The following is a 24,708-nucleotide window of genomic DNA, read 5'->3' on the forward strand; positions in this document are numbered from 1 at the left end:
TCAATAAATAGCAAGTCCTTGGAGACTACTAGAATAGTATCAGAAATGCAAGGATCCATATCATTGAAATTCCTTAGTGAAAAGAAAGCTGTGTATGTTCCCTTTACACATACATACATGCACACACACACACACACACACACACACACACATACATGCGCGCATGCGCGCGTGCACACGGAGGGGGTTGGGTGGGCACCAGCACACATACCTGTAGCTGGGTGTGGTGTCATACTCTCACAATCCTAGCATTCTGGAGGTAGAGTAAGTTGGATCATGAGTTCTAGGCCATCGGAGCTACAGAGTACGACCCTGTTTCAAACAACAATTCATACCAAATTACAACCATATGATGAAATCAAAACCATAAAACATGTCACATCAGTGAATGTATAGGCTTATGGACTACAGAGGCTAAAAACCCCCAACAGTATAAGCCAAAAGAAAAATCTCACATAGACACATAGTCATCATTCCTCTGAAAATTGAGCCTAAACACAGAATCTTCACAGCAGGCTCATTGTAGCAGAAACAGTGCTCAGTAACTGGATTTCTCATTAGAAACCACAGGGGGCAGAAGACAGTGGAATGATGTCTTTAATGTTAAAACAATAACATCAACAAACCATGAGCTTAGAAGTCTGTATTCAGTGACTAAATTCTTCAGGAATGAAACTGAAGAAAAGGATTTGTCAGATGAAGGGAACCTAAGAGGATTTGTTTGCAGGGTACCTGCTTTAAAGGAATGGTTTAAGAAAGGCATCATGTCAAGATGGGGATGTTATTTGAAGTGTGTCATTAATGGTTTTGTTGTGAGACACTCATGCTTATACAAGCTCTGAAGATCATGGCATCACTAGACCACAATTTTGTGTATTTATGTGTATATGTGTGTATGCTCATGCATGCATGTATGTGTGTGTGGGTGTGTGCATGTGTGTGTGTGTGTGTATGCTGTTAATCAGCATCATGTGTGATGACTACTTTTGCAGTTGAACAGAGGCACTTGAAATCTTAGGATTGAAAGAAAGGCAATGGAGATGATGAAGTCCTAAGTAACTCAGCGAGGCTAATATTCAATAATCAGTAATATTTCTATACTAAACTCAATAGCCAGTTGTAGAAAGAAAATGATGTTTATAATAGCATGAAGAAGGAAAGGAAGAAGGTAGGCTGGCAGACAGGGAGGGAGAGAATAATTACATTAAGAAAGCATGTAGAATGTGCACATTGCGAAGTACAAAATGATGTTGAGAGAAAGGGAAGATGACCTAAATAAATGTGAACATTTATCACATTTATGCATTTGAAGATTCAATATGGTTCAGATATAAATTCTCCCCAGGTTTTTCTGTGGAGTCAAGGCAACCCTAATCAATCAAATACTGATAGGACTTTAAAAAATAGATATGGAGAAATTGCTTCTAAAATTTATATAGAAGGGCAAGGGAAACTGAACAGCTGAAACAACAGTCAAATCCAAAGTGAAAAAAGACAACACCCCAATTGCCTGTGGACCTTTCACCAAACTCTTAGTGATGTGCACATTCTCTTTATGAGTGGTGTTAATGTTCCATGGCCACCATAACAAAGTCCCCACAAATGGTGACACCAACAGCTGAAATGTATGGCCTCACAATTCTAAAAGCACTCCAGCTTTCTCTTCTAGAGCTATTTCCACATGTTCCCTTTCAGTAGGGCATAGTCATCCTAGATCAGGGTCTGCCCAAATGAACTTATCAAGAGGGTCACATCAGCCATGTCCAGACTTCAAATTAAGGTTGTATTCTTAGCTTCTGTGGGTTTTTTGACATTTCATGGATGGGTTGTGGTGGGTGTGTGGATGGGACCCAACATGTGCCTGGATTATTTTAAGTTTCCACTGATATGTGCACTTGGAAATACATTGAAATAACAGGACAGAAGCACAAACAATCCTTTTAAACCACACAATCTTGTCACTGTGTTCTCTGAGAATGTTGGGCTTGAGAACAGCTTTGGGAAAGGATGAGCTTAGCAACATTGTTAGTGTTATCATCAGCCTGTGTTTGTTAAGTGGAGAAGCTGTTCAAGCATGCTGAGAAAAAGATGATGTTGGGCTTGTGTCAGTTGCCATCATATCATCATTATCACCTCTCTTGGTTATTCCCTACCTCAGTCAGCTTCCCATTACTGTAACAAATATGACACCATCAACTTATAGAAAGAAAAGGTTGATAGCATAAGAGAAGTAGAGGAGGGTCCTAAAGCTATAAAGGGCACAATTCTAGTGACCTAAATAGGGAACAGCAACACGTCTATAAAGGATTCACCAGCTCCCTGTAGTACCATTTTGTGAACCAAACTTTTAACACATGGGCCTCAGGAAGACTTTCAAGACCACAGGCATGGCAGCCCACCAGGGCTTGCAGGAATGAATATGTCACACAGTGGCTAACTTCAACAAGCAACTTCCTTTCCCAGAAGCTTGTTAGAAGTTCTTGTGCAAAAGAATCCACTGTTTGTTATTGTTGTTGTTGTTTACTCATTAGAGGTAACCATCGAGGATACTAAAGTTTCTGTGCAGAAGTCCACGTGCCCATTGCTGACCTATATACATTAACTATGGCCTCAGTATAGGTTCCATTATGGAACTCTGGAAAAGCCAGTTCTTGTGACCCTTGCTGCTGATTGAGAAGGGCTGACAGTAATTTATGGCTGCATTTCCAGGCCATTCCTCAGCACTCTTTTCTGAGATAATGGTGTGGTAGGGAAGACACCTACGCATAAAGTATCCCAGAGGAACAAAGCAACCCATGCAAGTTAGTCCACACCCCCATCCAGTGTCCCTTAAGAAGAGCTGAGACCTCTGTGTTTCCTGCTGTACAAAAGCCACCTGACCATGTGGCTTCTTGGGCTCCATAGAGCCTGCAGAGAGGCTCTAGTTTTTTTTTTTTTTGTTGTTGTTTTGTTTTGCTTTAATTTTTGGCTATAGCAGTGCCATGAAGATATAATGTCATTGTCCTATGAGTCAAAGGCCATACTTTAATGTTTCAATGCATTTGCTCAATTTACTCTGTATGTACATGACTGTAACTGAACTACAGTACTGCATTCTCTATGCTAAACTCATTTACAGAGTCTCCATTGTCACACAGTTGTCTTGTGATTGTGTCAATGCTGGTTTAAATAGGATCCCGTTAATAAAGGTTTAATGTATGCTCAACAGTTTTGTGCCTTAAAAGAAGAGCACATCTCCCTGTGATCCTAAGCAGGTTCTAGGTCTTGCTTGACAGTGGTGGACATCAGTCTGGGTTCTAGAAGAGGAATTAATGAACTGGGCCCTCTGAGCTCAGAGTTGCCTGTGATCTTGAAGGAAAATAATCTGGTAACTTCTGTCTAGAATGTGTGGGTTGATTGTATGAGTGCACTCTAAGACTGTGTCAGTGTGAATTGTGTGTAGTCAAAGCAGCTAAATTATGTTAGAAAAGAACAAAAGAATATTATCTTTACAACATACGAGTCCACAGTGGAAGACAGAAGTGTTGGCACCAGCCTGGCTGTGTCCACATCTTATCTGTATGCTGTGATTGTCCTCAGCCTGGACCGTGGTGGCTGAATAGCTATTTTCATCTCCATCTGTTACATTACAAGCTCCTCTCAGAGCCAACTAGTGCCTTCTCCCGTGTAGAAGACAAGTGTGACGTGTAATGAGGACATTGCAGCTCTTTCTTGTCGACAGTGAGCCTTTATCCCCATCTCATTAGGATGCTTCAGGAGCCGAGTGCTGAGCAGTGTCAGAGGCTATGTTTCCTGTTGATTTATGTGCTGTCACAGAATTAATTGAGTCTGGACACGGGGTCTCATTTTCTTGGACATGTAGCAGGTAATCATGCTTCTCCTGTACATTCAAATAGTGTTCCAGATGGCCTGTTATAAAGGATTGTCTTAATATGATTAATCAGAAGCAAAGGACCTCAGTATATGTGTGTATATGCTCTGCAATAGAAGTCTCTGGACCCCTATGAAGTTAACTATCTCCTGTCCATACTCCTCCCTGTCCATACCCATCCACAACCGAGGATGTGGGCCACAAACGCATAAAGGTTTTGAAGTGTTCTAAACAGTGGGGGGGATGGCTTCTAGCATATCGTTTAGAAGCCTCGCAGCATCACATATGCAAAAGTAGGACACTTCATTCAGCAGGGGAATGGTTTCTACATCATTTGAAGCCACTCCAACAAAAATACTGCAGATGGGTGTGGCTCGGACTAAAGCATCTATATTTCAGTTCAGAGGCTGTCTGGGGATGTCTAATGTTAAAATGCCATGTGTTGGTATCTGACTGGGTTTCTCTCATGACTCAAGAATGTTCCTTCACACTGGAAGGGATAAGGTAGGTCTCTTGAACCTCCTTTGTAAGGCTCAGAAGGCTCAGCTTTTCTGGCATGACCCCCTCACATTTCTGCCTACTAATAACATCCTTTTAGAGGTTAGAATTTGAACAGGAACTTCTAGGGGACTCAACCATATAGTCTATAACATATAGTCTATCAATCTAGGAACTATGATGCAGCTATTAAAGTGAAACTCATGGGGAGTTTATATTGCTTATAGCATTACATTAGAGATAGATGGCTCAGCATGTAAGAGCATTTGCTCTCAAAGAGGACCTGAGTTTGGTTCCTAGCACCCTTCTTGGGCTTCTCATAACCAGCTGCAATTCTAGCTCCAGGGGAATTGATAATCTCTCCTGACCTCTGCAGGCACCTGCACCCCCCCCACATACACATGAATAATAAATAAATAAAAATATAAAATATGCATTAAAAAGGGGGAGAACACAGAACTGCATTTCCAGTAAAGCTCTTAGCTGTGTGAAGAGATGGACAGAATAAAGAACAAAAAAGAATATACCCCAGAGCCTGCAGTGGCTGTCTTTGGCTGCATCTCTTGACCCTCCTCCTTTTCTTGTTAAGTGCACAGAGCAATGGATCACCATTTCCATTGCCAGGAAGTAATGAGCACTCAGAAGCAGTCACCCCCTGAGTATAAAACCCTGCCCACATCATTGCAGCAGACATCGTGCGGGATCTCTCACTCCTCTGACTCCTGGTGAAGGGAGAGAAACTCTTGGGCCTCCCACAGGGCATCTGACTCCACAAAGGAGTTATTCCCCTAGGTGTGGTATGCAGTTAAGCATTGAAATCTCTGTTCACCAGTTGCTACCTGAGTTCACTGACCATGGCAGCCAAGTGGGTGGTGTTTTGCAGTTCTGTGGGTGCTTCCTCTAGGCATTAAGGGGCTCCCTGAAAAAGTCACAATGAAGATGAGGTTTGAAAACAGCACCCTTTATCATGAGGTTGGAAAGTATTCCCACGCTGCATGCGGTGTGTTGACACTTTGTTGACATTCACCCTACCTGAACATCACTGGATGTTGTTTTCACATCTGTCTGTTCTGTGACTGTGTACCACCTATGGAGAACAGAATTTCATTTGGCTACTGTTCTGGAAGCTGGGAAGTCTAAGGCCAGGTTACTGGCACCTGCTGAGGGTGTAGCATGGTTGGAGTGTTAAAAAGGGACAGAGGACTATGTGAGCATGTATGCCTTCTTAAAGACTACTATAATAATGTATACAACCAAGCAGATTATAATTTTTGTGTTTAGAAATTTGTATTTATGTAAACATGCATATATTTATATGACAACAATTACTATTTAAAAAAAAAGAGGCCATGAACTTGAGAAAGAGCAAGGGGGTCGGTATATGGAATTCCTTAAAGGGAGGAACAGGAAGGGAGAAATTATGTAATTAGATTACAATCTCAAAAAATAATTTTTTTACAAGATACTAATAACAACATGTGGAGCTCTGCCCTCATGACCTCATCTAATCCAGTTATCTCCACAAATTCACTCCTGAATACCCCTAACACGTGGGCATTTCATTTAAGACATAGGTAGGAGAAAGTCAGCCAAAGAACTGTTTTCTGGCAGAGCACCATTTGGTTTCACCTATGTCTCTGCACCTCTGTAGTCTCACTGCCCCTTGGCCACACCTTGTCCTCTGGTATGGGAGTTGCCTGCTGTTCTCTAAATGGTCCCCCTTTGCCAGACTGTCTACCCTTTGCCCTGCTGGTAATAGTGGGAACGACCTATAAGCAGGGTCTGAAAACAATCTGTAGGAATTTCCTTTTTCCTTGTGCCCACAAGTGGGCTGGGGCATATACAGAAATATACCTATTGCTTGGTAAAGAGGTCAAACCCATCCCATGGAGAGTAGAAAGTCCCCAGAGACCCACAGGCATTTAGGATGTATTGTTCAAGTGAAGTCCTAGGTCAGCTTGAATCAGAAGCATTTACAGCTCCAGGCTAGGCTTCGGCACACCCGCCCAGAACATGCCATGAACATACAGATGCCCAAGTTGACCTGTGCCCTTCAAAGTGAACTCAATACCTTGTTGGGAAGCAGCCCTTTGCTTCCTGCTGTGACCCCTCTTCTGTGTGCACTATTACCTAGATGCCCTCTCATTTCCACAGAAGAGATAGATGCACATGTGTACCAGGCTCAGTGTCACCTGCCATTGCCACTCTCTTCCTACTGTGTTGGTAGAGCTGCTTAAGACACAATTCTGACCATGCATCATCTCCCTTAGCATTCATTTTCAGCTTTCCTTAACTCCCTATTTGTTGAGTTCAGTCCTGAATCAGCCACTCTGCTGTGGTGGGAATATGGCATGTTGCTCAAGAGGTCAATCAGTCAATATGCTGCAAGTTGGATCCTGTGATCCTGTGTGATAACAGAGGGAGGTGATGGTGCCATTAAGAGATGGAGTAGAGGAAGACCCTTAAGTCACTTGGAGTGCTGTTCTCGGTGGGGATTAAGGTGGTTCTTGTGAGATCCTGAGTTACCTTTTGAGAGAGCCAATTGTTTTGAAAGCAAGATTGCTCCTTGGAGTGCTAATTAGCTCCCTGGTTAGCATTGCCCCCACCTCTTTGACTGTACTCTACCAACCAAACCTGTGCCATCTTCTCTGAGGCTTTTTCTAGAACTGAACTGGTGCTGGCATTTTGGCCTGGAACCCTCTGGAGTTCATCTAAATAAACCACTTTCCATTATGAAGCTACCAGCCTCAGGTATTTTGTTGCTATAACAAAGTATTCTCCTATTTAACCTCAGGCAGATATGGCATTTCTAGTTTTCTAAGTGTGGATGCCATCTCAAATATTTTGCCCAAAATTTCTCAGGAAACTGGCTGCTGAGTTTGAACAAGGACCTTAGTGTCCATCTTTAGCGGGAGTGCACCTTCTTTATACCGGAAGGTACCCAGATGGTGAAATGTAATTCTGCAGACTCTTTGGTGGCCACCATGGGTCCTTTCCCTTTGTAGCCACTGAAAATGAGGCCCAGATTAGAACTATGTCAAACCCAGATGCCACAGCTACATTTCATAGTGAAACATTTACAAAAATAAACAAAAAGCAAACAGGTCCTTACCTTTGCATTGTGGCTCAAAAGAAAAAAAAGAAAGAAAGAAAAATCAGTAATATCAACTCCATCTTTCCTAAATATTCTGATATTTGTCATTGATTGATTGACATGTTTTAAACCATTGTATTTAAAATATTATTTGTCTGCTTCCTGAAAATTTTGGTGCCTCACTTGTCTTAGCAGCCCTGAGAAATCACCAATAAATCAAAAGGATTTTATTTATGTTAGGAATGGAGGGTGTGGTGGGACTGAGATATGGCCTAGCAGTCAAGACTGCTGTCACCCCCACTTCTGGGGGAAGCGAAAAAGGAAAAGCCAGGACTTGCTGGCTTCTAGCCCACCTGAGAAAATAGAGGCTCGAGGTTGAGAGAGAGATCCTGCCTCCAAAGAACAGGCAGGGAGTGACAGGGAAACACCTGCCATCTTCATTTGGCTTCTATGTACATGCATGGACATGTGCACCTATATATACATGTGTGAGCATACAGTGACAAAAATAGGTACACAGAAAATGGATAAATCTTTGAAACTAGAAATAAATCCATATAGTTGTTACTTTTCTGTTATTGTGATAGAAAACCATAGCCAGAAATAACTCATAAATCATAAAGAGTTTATTGGGGTGCTTATGGTTTTAAAGTGTCTATAATGCGGGGGGGAGGCACGACCAAAGGAATGTGGTGGCAAAGAGCCATCTCATCCTGAGTGTGATAGCACCAAATCTCAAGCAGATAGCAGACTGGACGTGGCGCTCAAAGCCTACCCCTAGTGGTTTACTTTGCTCAGCTAGCTTGCCCCACTAAACCTCCCCAAATAGTGCTACCACACCTGTCAGCCTATGGGAGAAATTTATCATTCAAATAACCACAACGAAGGATGCATCTAGTGCCACTTTTAGTTAATCCTACAGGGAAGAACATAGGAGATGGTCAGTGAGATGACCACATGATGGGAAGGAAAAACAAGGCAGGTGGTGTCATTTGCCTAGGGACACAGCAGTATCAACTAAAAGCAATCAGGAACAAGTAGGTTAACAAGATGTAATTTTCCTGCATACCAGTAACAAACAGGTAAATAAGGGGAGAGAAACTTCATTCAACATGAAAATAATGTAAGAATAAACTTAACAAAGGATGTTATAAGCTTGAAGAAAACTACAAAGCCATTGAGAGTCATTTAGGACTTAGGTAAATGTAGAACTATTTGTGGAATGAAATTGGATAAAAAAGATCCAGTGTTTGAAAATTTCTCTACAATAATTGATAATTGAAGGCTATACCAACCACATTAATGGTGGCATATTGAAGGACATTTGGACTTAATAACTCTTAAGATCATCTGGGAGAATAGATGTGAAAATAGATGGGGGGATAAGAAATGAGAATAATGGAGAAAATTGCCTTGTCTGGTGTTGCAGTCTCACAGCCACAGTAATTAAAGTGGCATGGGGCTGGTGCTGGAGTGGACAAATGGCATAGGCTAGAGACTCGGGAAAGCTAGGTTTACACAAAGGTTACTGTAGACAGTCTTTCTTAGAACTCATAACTCTCAAGTATAAAGGTGTGCCAGTGTAGCCATGCAGCCAACATGCTTCTCACTGCCAGAACAATGTTTAAAATCCAGTAGAGTTATTCAGTAGCTAGTGGGAGATTCACTTCGTGCTAGAGGATTTCCCCCAACTGTAGGTGAATGCAAGTAAGTATTGGATCATGAGTGTGTTTGGGGTCAGGGAGGCTACGTGCCGATGCTCTCTGGGTTAGAGGGACTGAATTCATTGTCTTACTTACAGGATTTTCTTCTCTTTACTTTTTGTTAGAAACTTTTATCTCTTATTCATAGATTATAAAAGCAAAACATTCACAATAGAAACTACATTCAACTACATTCAACCACTTTTTCAGTGTATCTTATGATAAGAATCAAGATTTATGCTTTCTGCACAAAATATGTTCCATGCCTCAAAGTGAATATGCCTGATGGCACACTCCAGGAGTCAAAGACAGGTGAGCTCCATAAGTTCAAGGCCAACCTGGTCTACAGAGCTAGTTCCAGACTAGCCAAGGCTGCACAAAGAAACCCTGTCTGGAAAACAAACAAAAGACAAACAAACAAAAAAGACTACTGAAAAGTTCATTAGCAGGAATTTAAAAGTTCCTAACAACTCATTTGTTTGATAAATATTTTAGCAGAATTTATAGAAATTTATCTTCCCCGTCCCTTCCTTTTTAAAGCAACAGTCCCTTCATTAACCAGTTCTGCAGATGAGTGACAAACAATTCTAAAATGAATAGCACTGGAAATACCCAGTGAGATTTTCCCACAAAGCTTTAGCTATAAATTACACTCATAGAATCCTCACTAAACCAGTGGAGATAAATTCCCAACTTTAAAAAGCTGACCTTTAGATTGTGTGCAGTATTTTCAAAGTGCAACAAGGGTATCAGGATGTATCCTCATTGTAATCCAGGGACATCCCTACCTGGCGTTTTGGGGTAACTGGCTATCCCAGTGTAAGTGGGGTGAGTTTTTTGTTGTTGTTGTTTTGTTGGTACATGGGAAATTCATTGTGGTGTGTTTTTGGTACCACTGCAGGTAAGGGGCTGTGCACAGCACTCTGGGAAATAGGATGTGCACAGCTCTGGCTCATGAGCCCTGTGGGGAGGCATGGTTTTTAGAATAAGGTTATTGAGGGCTTGTGCTCAGAACCTGGTCAGTAGCTGCTGGGACTACTCTGGTAGTTTGTCCTCAGCCTCCCCATGTCTTACATATTACCTTCACCACCTAAATACCTGCTCAGTTCCTGAGCTCCCACCCTCCACTGGTCTAATCTAGTGTCTCACTTCTTTTCTGTGGTTTTATTTAGCTGTGGTAAAATAGATATAAAATAAATTAACTGCCTTAACCAGTTTTTATTTTAATGGAAGCTCTCATATCTTAACTAGATGACTGGAATATACTTTTAAAAAATTAACAGCTATGGGCTGGTGAGATGGCTCAGTGAGGAAATTTGCTTGCAACCAAGGCTAATGACTTGATAGAGCCAGTTTCTACATGTTGTCTTCTGACCTCTACAGGCACTTGTATGTGTGCACATACATGTATGCACACAAACACTCAGGTACACATAGAAAATAAAGTAATTGTGATGCAACCAGAAGATATTGTATTATCACCCACCTTTGTCCTGAATCTAGCACCCACCCCCTCTTGAAGCCTGTGATAGCCTTTGTCAGCTGCCTTTCCTCCAGCTTCCTGTTTTCCCAAAGCAACTGGTCCCTGCTAGGCCCATGGAGGGGATCCCAGCAGAGGAATCCTGTATGTGCCCACTGGCAATACCAATGACCATGCTTGGTTAAGAGATGAAACACTGACTGCAGGGCAATGGGGGCAATGCTGTCCCAGTATGGGCACACAGGACCCTTGCAGGGTTCCTATGGTTCCATGCTGCATACCCTTTGGACTGCAGCTACATCCTGATTCTCTTGTGCCCCCAGCTGGGCAGCTGTCTCCTTCTTGCTGAGCCCCCAAACCTGCCAGGTATCAGACATGTATTGAGTTCTCTGTTGCTCAACCAAGACAGTTCTACTGACTGACTTTTCTATGAAAACCATTATGGAATGGGAGGAGGGAAAGGACAGGGCAGACTTACAGAGGAGGGGACTGAGGTGGACTTCAGGGAACTTCAGATTTAATTAGTGTTTTCAGTGTGTTATAAAAGTAGTGCATTTTAACAGTTAAAGATGTTTAAGCCAAAAATAAAGAATCTAAGTGTTCCTTCTGTGCAGAGTCTTACCCAGCCTTCCCAACAATTCTGTCATAATTCTGGCTTTTATTGCTGTGACAAAATGCCATGACCATAAGCAGCTTGGGGAAGAAAGGGTTTATTTCAACACAGAACCCTCAGGTTGCCAAGGAAAGTCAAGAGAGGAATTCAAACAAGCCAGGAACCTGGAGGCAGGAGCTAATACGGGGGGGGGGGGTGCTGCTTCCATGGCTTGTCAAGCTTGCTATCTTATGCCATCCAGGCCCACCTGCCCAAGAGTGGCACCAATCACACTGAGCTGGGCCCCCCCACATCAGTCTTCAGTCAAAAAAAAATGCTCTCTAGACACCTTAAGGCCAGTTGGGGCATTTTCTCAATCTAGGTTTCCTCTTCCAAAATGACTCTAGCTTGTATCAAGTGGATATTAAACTAACCAGCACACATACTTTATTTGTACACTTAATTTTATTGACATGTAGTGATGGTGTAAATGCAGGGTACAGTATGATGCTTCAATATGTGAGTACTGAGGCACAGGTGTAGACCAGACTATTTAATGTCATTCCTCATTGGTCATGGTGTCTTCAATAGGTGCTACTCATTCTCTTTTGAGAGCAATTGACCCAATCTTGTGACCCTTTGGCTTGGCCACCCAGGTTGCCCTTGTGTAGAGGTCAAGAATGAGCCTACATGCCATAGTGTCCGCAGGGCCATACCAACTACTTAGGTTTCTCCCCTAGCACCAGAGTGACACAAACCAGTGAGTCTATAAATTCTAATGTGGCCTTGGGCATCCTGGTGACTGTCCTCTCCTCCATGCCTTCTTTTGAGCTCTGCCTGTCCTCAGATGCTTCCGGCCTCGTTGTAGGTTTTCCCCTGCCCATGAGCCATTCAGATAGGACTGCCACACACATCCTTTGAATAACTACATCCACAGTGCTCTGAGAAAATGTGCTGTCAAGATACAGTGACATGGGCTTGGTCACATAGCAAGTGCAATGTATCGTGGTTGGCCATGGTCTCTGTGACTCTGATCGCTTTCTCTACCTTCCTCTCCACAGTGGCTGCTTCCAGGTGATAATGGCTGTGTGAGTGTTCACCATGGCCCACCGAAAGCGCCAGAGCACTTCGAGCAGTATGCTGGACCACAGGACCAGGCCAGGTCTTATCCCCCATGACCAGGAGCCTGATAGCGAGGACACAGAGCTGCCTTTGGAGAGCTATGTACCCACAGGCCTGGAGCTGGCAGCTCTGCGGCCAGAGAGCCCCACGCCTGAGGAACAGGAGTGCCACAACCATAGCCCTGATGGGGACTCCAGCTCTGATTATGTGAACAACACATCAGAGGAGGAGGACTATGATGAAGGCCTCCCAGAGGAGGAGGAGGGTGTCACCTACTACATCCGGTATTGTCCTGAGGATGACAGCTACCTGGAGGGCATGGACTGTAATGGGGAGGAGTACATAGCCCATGGTGCACATCCTGTGGACACCGATGAGTGTCAGGAAGCAGTGGAGGAGTGGACAGACTCAGTGGGCCCTCATACTCATAGCCACGGGGCTGAAAACAGTCAGGAATACCAAGACAGCCACCTGCCTATTCCAGAGGATGACCCTTCTGCCTTGGAGGTCCACAACCAGGAAGAAGATGGTCACTACTGTCCCAGAAAAGAGAACTACCAGGACTATTACCCCACAGAGGCCAATGGGAACACAGGTGGCGCTTCCCCTTATCGCATGAGGCGTGGGGATGGGGACCTGGAGGATCAAGAGGAAGACATTGACCAGATAGTGGCTGAGATCAAGATGAGCCTGAGCATGACCAGTATCACCAGTGCCAGTGAAGCTAGCCCTGAGCATATGCCTGAGCTGGATCCTGGGGATTCCACAGAGGGCTGTCCACCCAGCGAAACTGGCCATGGGCCCAGTAGGCATGAGGCAAGGCCCAAGTCTCTGAAACTTCCCCCTGAGGCTAAACACCCTGGAGACCCCCAGAGAGGACTCAAGACCAAGACCAGAACCCCAGAGGACAGGCCAAAGTGGCCCCAAGAGCAGGTAGGCCTTAACTACCCCTGGAAAAGGTGTAGAGGGCCCTGGACAGTGGGATATCACCCAGTAGATAGTGAAGCCTAAGAAGGGTGATGACAGTTGGAAGGAGGATTCGATGTTGTGCAGTTCACAATGTGAGCTAAGCTAATTTGTTCAGTAACTGATGGTTTGGTCACTTACAAGTCCATTCCTTAAATCCGGGAATCCAGAGCTGATTGGCAGCCCTGATCTTCTAGGAAATGCCCTGCCCTCAGGGGACTCAGTCTATATTCCACTGCCCAAATCTGCTCCTGGCTGGAGAGGATCCATGCTACCTTCTGATTCACTGAGGTGGCTACCTCAGGCCAGCAGGACACAGGTCAGAATGGTGGCAAAGGGGGATGTAGGCTTTCATGCACTTCCCTACCTAGTGCCCATTGCAGTGTCTCCAAAGCTCACTTGACCTGACAGGCACTTAGTTGTGAAAATCTACTGCCTTGAAAATCATTACTTGAAATCTGATAAAGTCATGGAGAATAATTTTTTTTTTAAATAAAGAGAACAAAGCAAAGCAGAGCAGAGTTCTCCCTAGTACCTCCTAGGAAGGCAGCAGGGAGAGCACCAAGAATTGTTTTCTAACACAAGGGGTCTAAGCATAACCATGGTTTATTTAAGTTCTATCAAAGCAAGTATGTATTCCAACAAACACATTTGAAAAACCACCATCCCAACCCCCCAAACAGGAAAAAAGAAATCACTGTGAGTAGATGTAATTACTGCATTTGTATAAAAGAATTTCTCTTTGGCCTTTTATATTCGCTGCTCCCCTAGTTTATAAAGCCCTATTTTCCCCCAGCTCCATTGCCCTTTGAATGTTACATTTGGGCCACATGATTGCCATTTGTTGTTTGCTTGTTTGTTGTATGTGCCTACCCTGCTACTGAACATGCAGGTGGTAGGTGGCATCTTCTCCTATATGTGAGACTGGCATAGACATCTTTGTTTGCAAATGGTGTAATTTTTTTTTGTCTTTTGTTACACTTCTTGAGGGCCTGGGACTGAGTCATATATCAGTTGACCCCTTAAATTCCCACACAACTAACTTGTCCGATGTGTTCGTTCTCTACTTCCATGAGGTATGGCTGCCACCTCTTATCTCTGAGATTTTCTTCTTCTCCATTTCACAGAGTGCTTCGTGCATCTTGCCTGCATGTCCCCTTCAGTGTGTTGTACTTTGACTTGGGACTGTGTTATTCTTACCATCTCTGTGGTTTTTAAGATAGATGACCCACCAACTGTCCTCCTACTTTGTTGGGAGTTCCAGGCCGAAGACAGACTCCAGCATGAGTGAGAAGAGGGAGGCTTGGGGAAATAAGCTCATGAGTGAGACTAACCATGGAGGTGTGTCTATCCTCAGCATGGACTGGACCTGTAGCTCTGATGGTATGTGAGTTCAAAGAGGAGACAGGGAAAGACAAAGGATCTGGATGAAGGATGGAGTCATGTGACTACATCTTTCCACACTTGGGAGATGAATTTATAGTGAGCAGTGCTTTAGTTTGACCTCTGGCAAGCAAGTGACTTGGTGTGACAGGGAGTGGGATGTATGGCCTGCAGCATTTGCCTGTGTTGTAGGCTGCCATGTATGCTCAAAAGACCTCAGTTCTTAGAAGTTACAGCCCATCAATAGGAGAAGCCATAGCAGGAACTGATGGAGAGGCTGCAGAGGCGTGCTCCTCATGGCTTGCTTATGAAGCTCAGGACCACCTGCCCAGGGGTGGTACCACCCTTCCTATAGCATTGTTAATCAAGATGCTCTCTAGCTTTACCTATAGGCAATCTGATGGAGGTGTTTTTCTCAACCAAGGTTCCTCTTCCCAGAGGACTCTAGCTTGTGTGAAGTTGACAAAGAGCCAACCAGGACACAACCCGTGTCTTATGGCGCTTCCTTCCAAGGCAGAAGGCCACAATCACAGAGGAGACTGCTGCTCGACAGCAGTGGCTTCACAGAGAGAGCATGGCTGAGGGGACAGCTTCAATGATTCCCTGAGATCACCAAGTCCACAAGGCTCCAATCCCTGAGAAGAGTATCATTCATATATATATATATATTGCTTTTAACTCCTGGCAGACATCTTTATTTTAGATAATTTCTAGATGGTTTATAATGCGCATTATAGAGACCCACCCTGTAAATTGTCAGACTGTATTATTTAGTGGGGTGATGGCAAGAAAGCAAGGCTATGTTCAAAGCAGGTGCAGTTTGTTTTTATCACTGTTCCCACCCACAGTCTGTTGAATCATCAGATGTGGAACCCACAGGTGCAGAGGGCCCACTGTGCTTGGTTGGCAGATGACTTGGGGACATTTCTCTGTATCACTTCCCTCTTCTGCAAGGATCACTCATGGCTTTCACATGACAACTGTACTGCTGTGCCAGTGTTTCAACACCCCATAGTTTCAAGCCCTTCTCTCTCCATTAGGAGAGAAGTATGTGGAAAATAGCAACCCAAAGATCCAGGATCCCTTACTCAATTCCAGGATGATTTAAGGCTGACCCCAAATGGTGGATGATGGGCACACTTTACTGTTGTCATTGGAAGGCAGCTATGCACACCACTCTGCCACAGATACTGTACCTCTTGTCATCACTGGGACCTTTCATGTCTGAAGATTTAAGGAATGATTGGCTTCAAATTATATAGATTCTTGGGTGACTGTGAAGTTGGCAGGGGAATTGGTAGCATGGTGCAAAGGACTCATAGTGTCTGATCTCAGGGATTAATTCCTGGAGCAATCCAACATTCAGTGCTGGGGTTGGACTGGTGAGACAGATGAGGTGTGTCCTAGTTACTATTCTGCCATTGTAAAGAGACACCATGCCCAAGGCAGCTCATAAAAGAAAGCTTTTCACTGGGTTTGCTTATAGTTCTAGGGTGGCAGGCAGGCAGGCATGGCGCTGGAGCAGTGGCTGAGAATTCCATCCTGATCTGCAGGCAGGAGGCAGAGAGCACACTGGGAATGGTGTGGGCTTTTGAAACCTCAAAGCTCACCCTCAGGGACACAGTTCCTCCAGCAAGCCACACCTACCAATCCTTCTTAAACAGCCTGCCAACTGGGAACTAACCATTCAATATATATATGAGCCTATGGGGGCCATTCTCTTTCAAACAGCCACAGGTGCTTAAATCCCTACAAGGGATAAGTAGCTCCCCCTTGTACAACTAAAAGGGCTGACCTTTGCTCCCTAGGCTTGGTCACCCGTGCTCTTAAGGAATAATAAGAGAACACAACTGTCCAGTGTCAAAGATCCTGTCTACTAGTAAGTGTGGTGCCCTGTGTGGTGGTAGGTTCTCCATGTGGGCTGCCTGACAAGCAACTGGGTTTAGCAAGTGCTACACAGCTTGCTTTGGAGTGTCCCTCATTTCTGCCCCTTATCTGATGCCCTGTGAGGTCTGTTGTGAGACAAAGCACCCAGAAAAGTCCTTAGAGCAATGTAGTCCTTTGGGCCTTGGGGATTCAGGCTGTTCCTTGTCTGGAACCTTAATGTCATTCAGTTGATAGCATTTGGTTTACAGCCTAGTTCAACAGCTCTACACCTTGGGTCCAGTGAACCAAGTACACGTTCGGATTATTGGCAGTTTTCATGACTTCTGTTTATCAGCAACCCAGCAGTGTTTTCTAGCAAGAGCCCTCTGATAATAGGAAAACAAGAAAATCAATACCTCATAGCCAGCTTAATACAACAGCTAAAGTGAAGTGTGATCCAGGGCCTTCAGCCACATCCAGTGTCACACCCATCACTGTTCATTGCAGAGGTGACATTTCACTAAGGCTTGTTTTCTAAAGGACTTTTCCAAATTGCCACGTGAATGTTAGTAGCAAGTAGGCAGAGATAGTGTTATCTGTGTGACTGACTTTGACCTGTTTCTGGTAGAGATGGTAGTACCATGCATATTCTGGAAGAGTACCTCATCATGTCCCATGTGGTATATGAATCAAGGATTAACTCCCAGTATAAAGAAGAGAGTGGAGAGAAGAGCTCAGGGGGGTTGCTAGCATCTAAGCACCTCCCTGATCTGCATGTAGTGGCCCCCTGTCATCTGCATGCAGTGATCCATCCTAATCTTCAGGTAGTGGTCCCTCCCTGATCTGCATGCGGTGGTCAATCCCTCATCTGCATGTGGTGGTCCCCTGTCATCTGCATATGATGGTCCCTCTCTCATCTGCATGCAGTGGTCCCTCCCTGATCTGCATGCAGTGGTCTCTCTCATCTGCATGCTGTGGCCAGGAAGGGTACAGAAGGAGCTGGGAAGAAGGGCTTTAGTGTTTACCCTGTGCCCAGAGGGTGCAAACTTTCCCAGTTCAGATGGTGTTTTGGAAAGTGCCTACAGGACAGGGATTTGGGGGCTTACTGAAGACCTCTCTAGTCTCAAGAGGACAGACCTCTCAGGCCCTGGTTCTCTGTGGAGGACATCTTGCCTCCTTCTCTCTACAGTCCTCCTGCAACCCATCCTCCCCATCTACACATGCCTCTGTTCACATATGCCTCTGTGTCTGCCCGTGGGCTGACTTCTGTAGTCCATACTGGTTGTACTTTATTTCTTGTAATCACCCTTCTGTTAGGGCAATGTGACAGGGTGACCTCTGTACATACTTTAACAAATTACCAGGATTATTTAGAAAGAGAAATCCTGTGGGTGCTGTTTGATGTTGTTGCCTGCCTCTTAGAGCTTCTGAACTTGGTACCTGGGGCATGTTGGCCCAGCCAGTTTTCAAAAGGGGTTTGGTGATGTCTCACCAGAGGTGGCTGTTATTTAGCAGAAAGTAGGAATGTGGGCCAGAGTTTAAAAAACTTTGTTAAAGTCGGGGTCTAAACTATTTTGGTTTCCAAAAGTTAATCAACTGGTTTTTATATATATATTTACTTTCAATGCACAAATTAAGGGAGTTCAGTGTTCTAATTTCATCATTTATACAGTGTAGAATGGCTTAATTAGGCCATTCTTGACTTTTTATGATAATTGTCAATATAGGCACTGAGGAGATGGCTTGATGGACAAAGCTCATGATGCCCACTCCCTAGCAGCTATATGAAAAAGTGAAGCCTTTAATCCCAGCACTCAGAAGGCAAAGACACAATCCTCCAGGCAAGCTGGCTAAATTAGCTGAACTGGAAAGCTCCAGGTTCAGCAAGACATCCTGCCCTGCACATAAAGTGAGAGCCGTGGCTCAATGTCAGAATCTGGGCCTCACACACATGGGCACACACAGGCATGTGCATTAGCGCAAACATGCACCCACCCATGACCATGTTCACGTGCATGTGTGCATACACACCTCACACTTGCACCCTCCAAAATTGTCAGAAGGTGTCCTTTCCCTGGTCCCTGTAGAAAGTTCAGTGTGTGATGTTTGAGACTCTTATCTCCCACAGCCAGGAAACCTGGATCTCACCTTTTGATCCAGAACATTTTTTTTTAATTTAAATTAGAAACAATCTTGTTTTACATGTCAATCCCAGTTCCCTCTCCCTTTCCTCCTCCCCTGTCCCCAACCAACCCCCTATCCCATCTCCTTTCTGCTCCCCAGGGAGGGTGAGGCCTTCCATGGAGGATCTTCAAAGTCTGTGACATCATTTAATGCAGGGCTTAGACCCTCCCCCATGTGTATAGGCTGAGAGAGTATCCCTCTATGTGTAATGGGCTCCCAAAGTCCATTTGTGCACTAGGGATAAATACTGATCCACTACTGAGGCCCCATAGACTGTCCAGGTCTCCTAACTGACACTGACATTCAGGGGCTTTGGGTCGGTCTTATGCTGGTTCCCCAGCTATTGGTCTGGGATTCATGGCCCCCCCCCTTGTTCAGGTCAGCTGTTTCTGTGGGTTTCTCCAGCCTGGTCATGACCCCTTTGCTGATCACTCCTCCCTGTCTGCAACTGGCTCAGTGCTTAGCTGTGGGTATCTGCTTCTGCTTCCATCAGCTACTGGATGAAGGCTCTAGGATAGCAAATAAGGTAGTCATCAATCTTATGATTGGGGAAGGGCATTTAAGCTAGCCTCTCTACTATTGCTTAGATTATTAGTTGGAATCATCCTTGTAGATCTCTGGACATTTCCCTAGCACCTTTCTCTTTAGACCTATAATGGCTCCCTCTATTATGGTATCTCTTTTCTTGCTCTCCTCTAACCTTGACTCAATCTTTCTGCTCCCTCATGTCCTCCTCTCCCCTCCTTCCCTTCTCTTTCTGGTAACTCCCCTTCCTTTCCTTCCCCCCACCCTATGCTCCCAATTTGCCCAGAAGATTTTGTTCCTTCCCCTTCTCTGGGGGACCATGTATATCTCTCTTAGGGTCCTTCTTGTTTCCTAGCTTTTCTGGCAGTGTGGATTGTAGGCTGGTGATCCTTTGCTCTATGTCTAAAATCCATATATGAGTGAGTACATACCATGTTTGTCTTTTTGTGACTGGGTTCTCTCACTCAGGATGGTTTCTTCTAGTTCCATCCATTTGCATATGAATTTCAAGATTCTACTGCCCCCCCCCCCCCGCAGAGTAGTACTCCATTGTGTAAATGTACCACATTTTCTCCATCCATTCTTCATTTGAGGGCATCTAGGTTGCTTCCAGGTCCTGGCTATTACAAATAATGCTGCTATGAATATAGTCGAACAGATGTCTTTGTTGCATGAATGCAAATCTTTTGGGTATATGCCTAAGAGTGGAATTACTGGATCTTGTGGTAGATTGATTCCCATTTCCCTGAGGAGCTGCCATACTGATTTCCAAAGTGTCTGTACAAATTTGCACTCCCACCAGCAGTAGAGGAGTGTTCCCCTTTCTCTACATCCTCTCCAGCATAAACTGTCTTTGGTGTTTTTTGATTTTAGCCATTCTGACAGGAGTAAGATGGTATCTCAGAGTTGTTTTGATTTGCATTTCCATGATGGCTAAGGATGTTGATAACTTTCTTAAGAGTCTTTCGGCCATTTTAGAGTCCTCTATTTTCTCTATTTAGTTCTGTACCCCACTTTTTAATTGGATTGTTTGGTGTTTTGGTGACTACTTTCTTGAGTTCTTTGTATATTTTGAAGATCAGCCATCTGTCAGGTATGGGGTTGGTGAAGATCTTTTCCCATTCTGTCTGCTGCCATTTTGTCTTGTTGACTGTGTCCTTTGCCTTATAGAAGCTTCTCAGTTTCAGGCGATCCCATTTATTAATTGACAATCTCAATGTCTGTTCAGGAAGTGGTCTCCTTACCAATTTGTTCAAGGGTACCTCCCACTTTCTCTTCTAAGAGATTCAGTGTAGTTGGATTTATGTTGAGGTTTTTGATCCATTTGGACTTAAGTTTTGTGCATGGCTATAGATATGGACCTATTTGTAGTCTTCTAAATGCCAGCATCCAGTTATGCCAGCACCATTTGTTGAAGATGCTTTCTTTTTTCCCATTGTATAGTTTTACCTTCTTTGTGAAAAATCAGATGTTCATAGATGTGTGGTTAATATCAGGGTTTACAGTTCAATTCCATTGATTTACCTGTCAATTTTTGTGCCAGTGTCAAACTGTTTTCAGTACTATAGCTCTATAGTAGAGCTTGAAGTCAGGGGTGGGGATGCCTCCATAGTTCCTTTATTGCACAGGAATATTTTGGCTAGCCTGGGGTTTTTGTTTTTCCATATAAAGTGGAGTATTGTTCTTTCAAGATCTGTGAAGAATGGTGCTGGTGTTTTTGATGGCGATTGCATTAAATCTATAGATTGCTTTTGACAAGATTGCCATTTTTACTATGTTGATCCTACCTATCCAAGATCATGGGAGATCTTTCCATTTTCTGGTGTCTTCTTTAATTTTTCTCTTTAATGACTCAAAGTTCTTGTGATAAGGGTCTTTGATTTGGTTGGTTAGAGTTTCCCCGAGCCATTTTATATTGTTTATGGCTATTGTAAGGATGATATTTCTCTGATTTTTTTTTTTTTTTGATGTTTCGATAGTTTCAGTTTATTCCTTCCCAAAAAGACCAACCACAATCAAATGAGGTGAGTTTCTTTTATTGTCTTCATAACAAGATCAGCTTAGAACTGGATCACTTGGCCCTTTCTCTTCTTATCACCTCCCAGTTCAAAATGCTTGCATCTCTTAATAGCCAGCATCCGCTAGATCTGCAGTTAGGCTCAACACACTCAAGCCTCAGCACAATCTTCTTTGTAGTTTTAGCCTTTTTCGGAAAATGGGCTTAGTCTGCCCACCATATCCACTCTGTTTCCTGTCTCGCCGCTTTCCCTGGGCATACAAAGAGTCCTTGCCCTTCTTGTACTGCGTCACTTTATGGGGCTGGTGCTTGCCACATTTCTTGCAGAACGTCCGGCGGGTCTTAGGAACATTCACCATGTTGGCGGGAGCGATATCGGCACAGAAAGAAAGAGCTCTCTGATTTTTTTTTTCCTTGGCCCATTTATCACCTGTATATTAGTAGGGCTACTGATTTTTTTTTTAATTTAATCTTGTATCCTGACATTTTGCTGAAGGTGTTTACCAGCTATAGGAGTCCCCTAGTAGAATTTTTCTTGTTACTTATGTAAACTATCATATCATCTGCAAATAGTGAAAGTTTTACTTCTTCCTTTCAAATTTGTATCCCCTTGATCTCCCTTTGTTGTCTTATTGCTCTAGCTAGTACTTCAAGTACAGTACTAAACAGATATGGAGAGAGGGGACAGCCTTGTCTTATTCCTGATTTTAGGGGAATTCCATTGAATTTCTCTCCATTTAGTTTGATGTTGGCAGTTGGTTTCCTGTATATTGCTTTTATTATGTTTAGGTATGTTCCTGTTATCCCTGATCTCTCCAAGACCCTTATCATGAAGGAGTGTTAGATTTTGTTCAAGGCTTTTTCATCATCTAGTGAGATGATCATGTGGTTTTTCTTTTGCAGTTTGTTTATATGATGGATTACACTGATGAATTTTCAAATGTTAAACCATGCCTTCATTCCTGGGATGAAGCATACTTGATCATGGTGGATGATTTCTCTGATGTGTTATTGGGTTTGATTTGCCTGTGTTTTATTGAGTATTTTTACATCAGTGTTCATGAGGAAGATTGGTTCTTTTAGTTGTGCCTTTGTGTGTCTTGAGTACCAAGGTAACTGTAGCCTCATAAAAAGAGTTTGGCAGTTACCCCTCTGCTTCTATTGTGTGGGACAATTTGAGGAGTATTGGTATTAGCTCTTCTTTGAATTTCTGGTAGAATTCTGGACCTGGGATTTTTTTTTTTAATTGATTGGGAGGCTTTTGATGACTGCTTCTATTTTGTTAGGGGTTATAGGTCTATTTAAATTGGTTACCTGTTCTTGATTTAATTTTGGTGATACTACCCAGAAAATTGTTCATTTCCTTTAAAATTTTCCAGTTTTGTGGAGTATACATTCTTCAGATTTCCTCAGTGTCTGTTGTTATATCCCCCTTTTTATTTCTGATTTTGTTAATTTCCATGCTCTCTCTCTCTGCCTTTTGGTTAGTTTGGATAAAGCTTTGGCTTTGTCTATCTTGTTGATTTTCTCGAAAAACCAACTCTTTGTTTCATTGATTCATTGTATTGTTTTCTTTGTTTCTGATTTATTAATTTCAGCCCTTAGTTTGATTATTTCCTGGCATTTACTCCTCCTGTGTGAGTTTGCTTTTTTTTTTTTTTTTTTAATTGTTGTTCTAGGGCATTCAGTTGTACTGTTAATTCTCTAATGTGACTATTCTCCATGTAGACACTTAGCACTTAGTGCTGTGAACTTGCCTCTTAGCACTTTCAAAGTGTTCCATACATTTTGGGTATGTTGTGTCTTCATTTTCATTGAATTCTAGGAAGTCTTTAAATTCTTTTTTTTACTTCTTCCTTTACCCAGGAATGGTACAATTGCACATTGTTCAATTTGCACGAGTTTGTAGGATTTCTGTCATTTGTGTTGTTGAATTCTAACTTTAAACCATGGTGATCTGATAAAATACAGAGGGTTATTCCAATTTTTTTGTATCCGTTGAGGTTTGCTATGTTGTCGAGTATGTGGTTGATTTTAGAGGAGGTTCCATGTGGAGCCAAGAAGAAGGTATGTTCTTTTATGTTTAGATGGAATGTTCTATAGATGTCTGTTAAACCCAATTGGGTCATAACTTTTGTTAGTTCTTTTATTTCTTTGTTAAGTTTCTGTCTGGTGGTCCTGTCTAGTGGTGAGAGTGGGGTGTTGAAGTCTCCCACTATAAGTTTGTGAGTTTTTTTTTTTTATGTGCTATTTGAGTTTTAGTAATGTTTCTTTTATGAACATGGGTCCCTTTGTATTTGGTGCATAGATGTTCAGAACTGAGATTTCAGCCTGATGGATTTTTCCTGTGATGAATATGAAATGACCTTCTTCATCTCCTTTGATTGATTTTAGTTTGAAATCTAATTTGTTACTTTACTGTGAGGTAATATCTGTCTTTGAAGTTGAGATGTGTTTCTTGAATGCAGCAGAAGGATGGAGTCTGTCTTCGTATCCATTCTGTTAACCTGTGTCTTTTTATAGGCGAGTTAAGACAACTGATATTGAGGGAAATTAATGACCATTGATTATTAATTCTTGTTTGTTTGGATTTGCTGGTGGTAGTGGTATTGTGTGTGGATTTACACTACTTTTTCTTTTGGCTTTTGGTAAAGTGGGATTATCTATTACCTTTTTTTTTTAATTTTTAAAAATTTATTTATTTATTTATTTTGTGAATGTAGTTAACTTCCTTAGGTTGGAGTTTTCCAACTTTCCTACTTTCTATAGGGCTGGGTTAGTGGATGTGTATTGTTCAAATCTGTTTTTTTCATGGAATATCTTATTTTCTTAATTTATAGTGATTGAAAACTTTGCTGGGTATAATAATCTGGGCTGGCATTGTGGTCTCTTAGTGTTTGTAGAATCCAGGACCTTCTGGCTTTCAGAGTTTCCATGAAGAAGTCAGGTATAATTCTGATAAATATGCCTTCATATGTTACTTGACCTTTTTCTTTGCTGCTCTCAATATTCTTTATTCTGTATGTTTGGTGTTTTGATTATTATATGGCAAGGGGATTTTTTGTGTGTGTGGTCCAGTCTACTTGGTGTCCTGTAAGCTTCTTGTACTATCAGTGGCATGTTTTTCTTTAGGTTGGGAAAGTTTTTTTCTATGATTTCATTGAATGTGTTTTCTGCACCTTTGAGTTGTGTTTCTTCACCTTCTTCTATGCCTATTATTCTTAGGTTTGGTCTTTTCAAGGTGTCCCATATTTCCTGGATATTTTGTATTAGGGATTTGTTGGACTTAAGATTTTTCCTTGGTCAATGAATCTATTTATCCTAGTGTATTTTCAATGCCTCAGATTCTTTCTTCCATTTCTTGTATTCTATTGGTTATGCTTGCATCTGTAGTTCCTGATTGTTTA

At 42.9% G+C, this 24,708-nt stretch overlaps 1 protein-coding gene and 1 pseudogene across 5 annotated transcripts in view; one reads left to right on the top strand and one right to left on the bottom strand.

Moving 5' to 3' along the window:
- Apba2 (amyloid beta precursor protein binding family A member 2) overlaps positions 1-24,708 on the top strand; it is a 184,517-nt gene that overhangs the window by 107,759 nt on the left and 52,050 nt on the right. For 4 of the 5 annotated variants that reach the window (XM_051206443.1, XM_051206442.1, XM_051206446.1 and 1 more), the window contains one exon: positions 12,300-13,293. In XM_051206443.1, coding sequence (XP_051062400.1) covers positions 12,340-13,293 — 954 coding nt within the window. In that variant the 5' untranslated portion in view covers positions 12,300-12,339. Of the gene's footprint in view, positions 1-3,746; positions 3,866-12,299; positions 13,294-24,708 lie in introns of all 5 variants that reach the window. The other variant, XM_051206444.1, reaches the window with a different exon arrangement.
- Positions 21,283-21,692, bottom strand: LOC127238001 (60S ribosomal protein L36a-like; annotated as a pseudogene).

This window comes from Phodopus roborovskii, unplaced genomic scaffold (genome assembly GCF_943737965.1).
Source record: "Phodopus roborovskii unplaced genomic scaffold, PHOROB, whole genome shotgun sequence".
Lineage (NCBI taxonomy): Eukaryota > Metazoa > Chordata > Mammalia > Rodentia > Cricetidae > Phodopus > Phodopus roborovskii.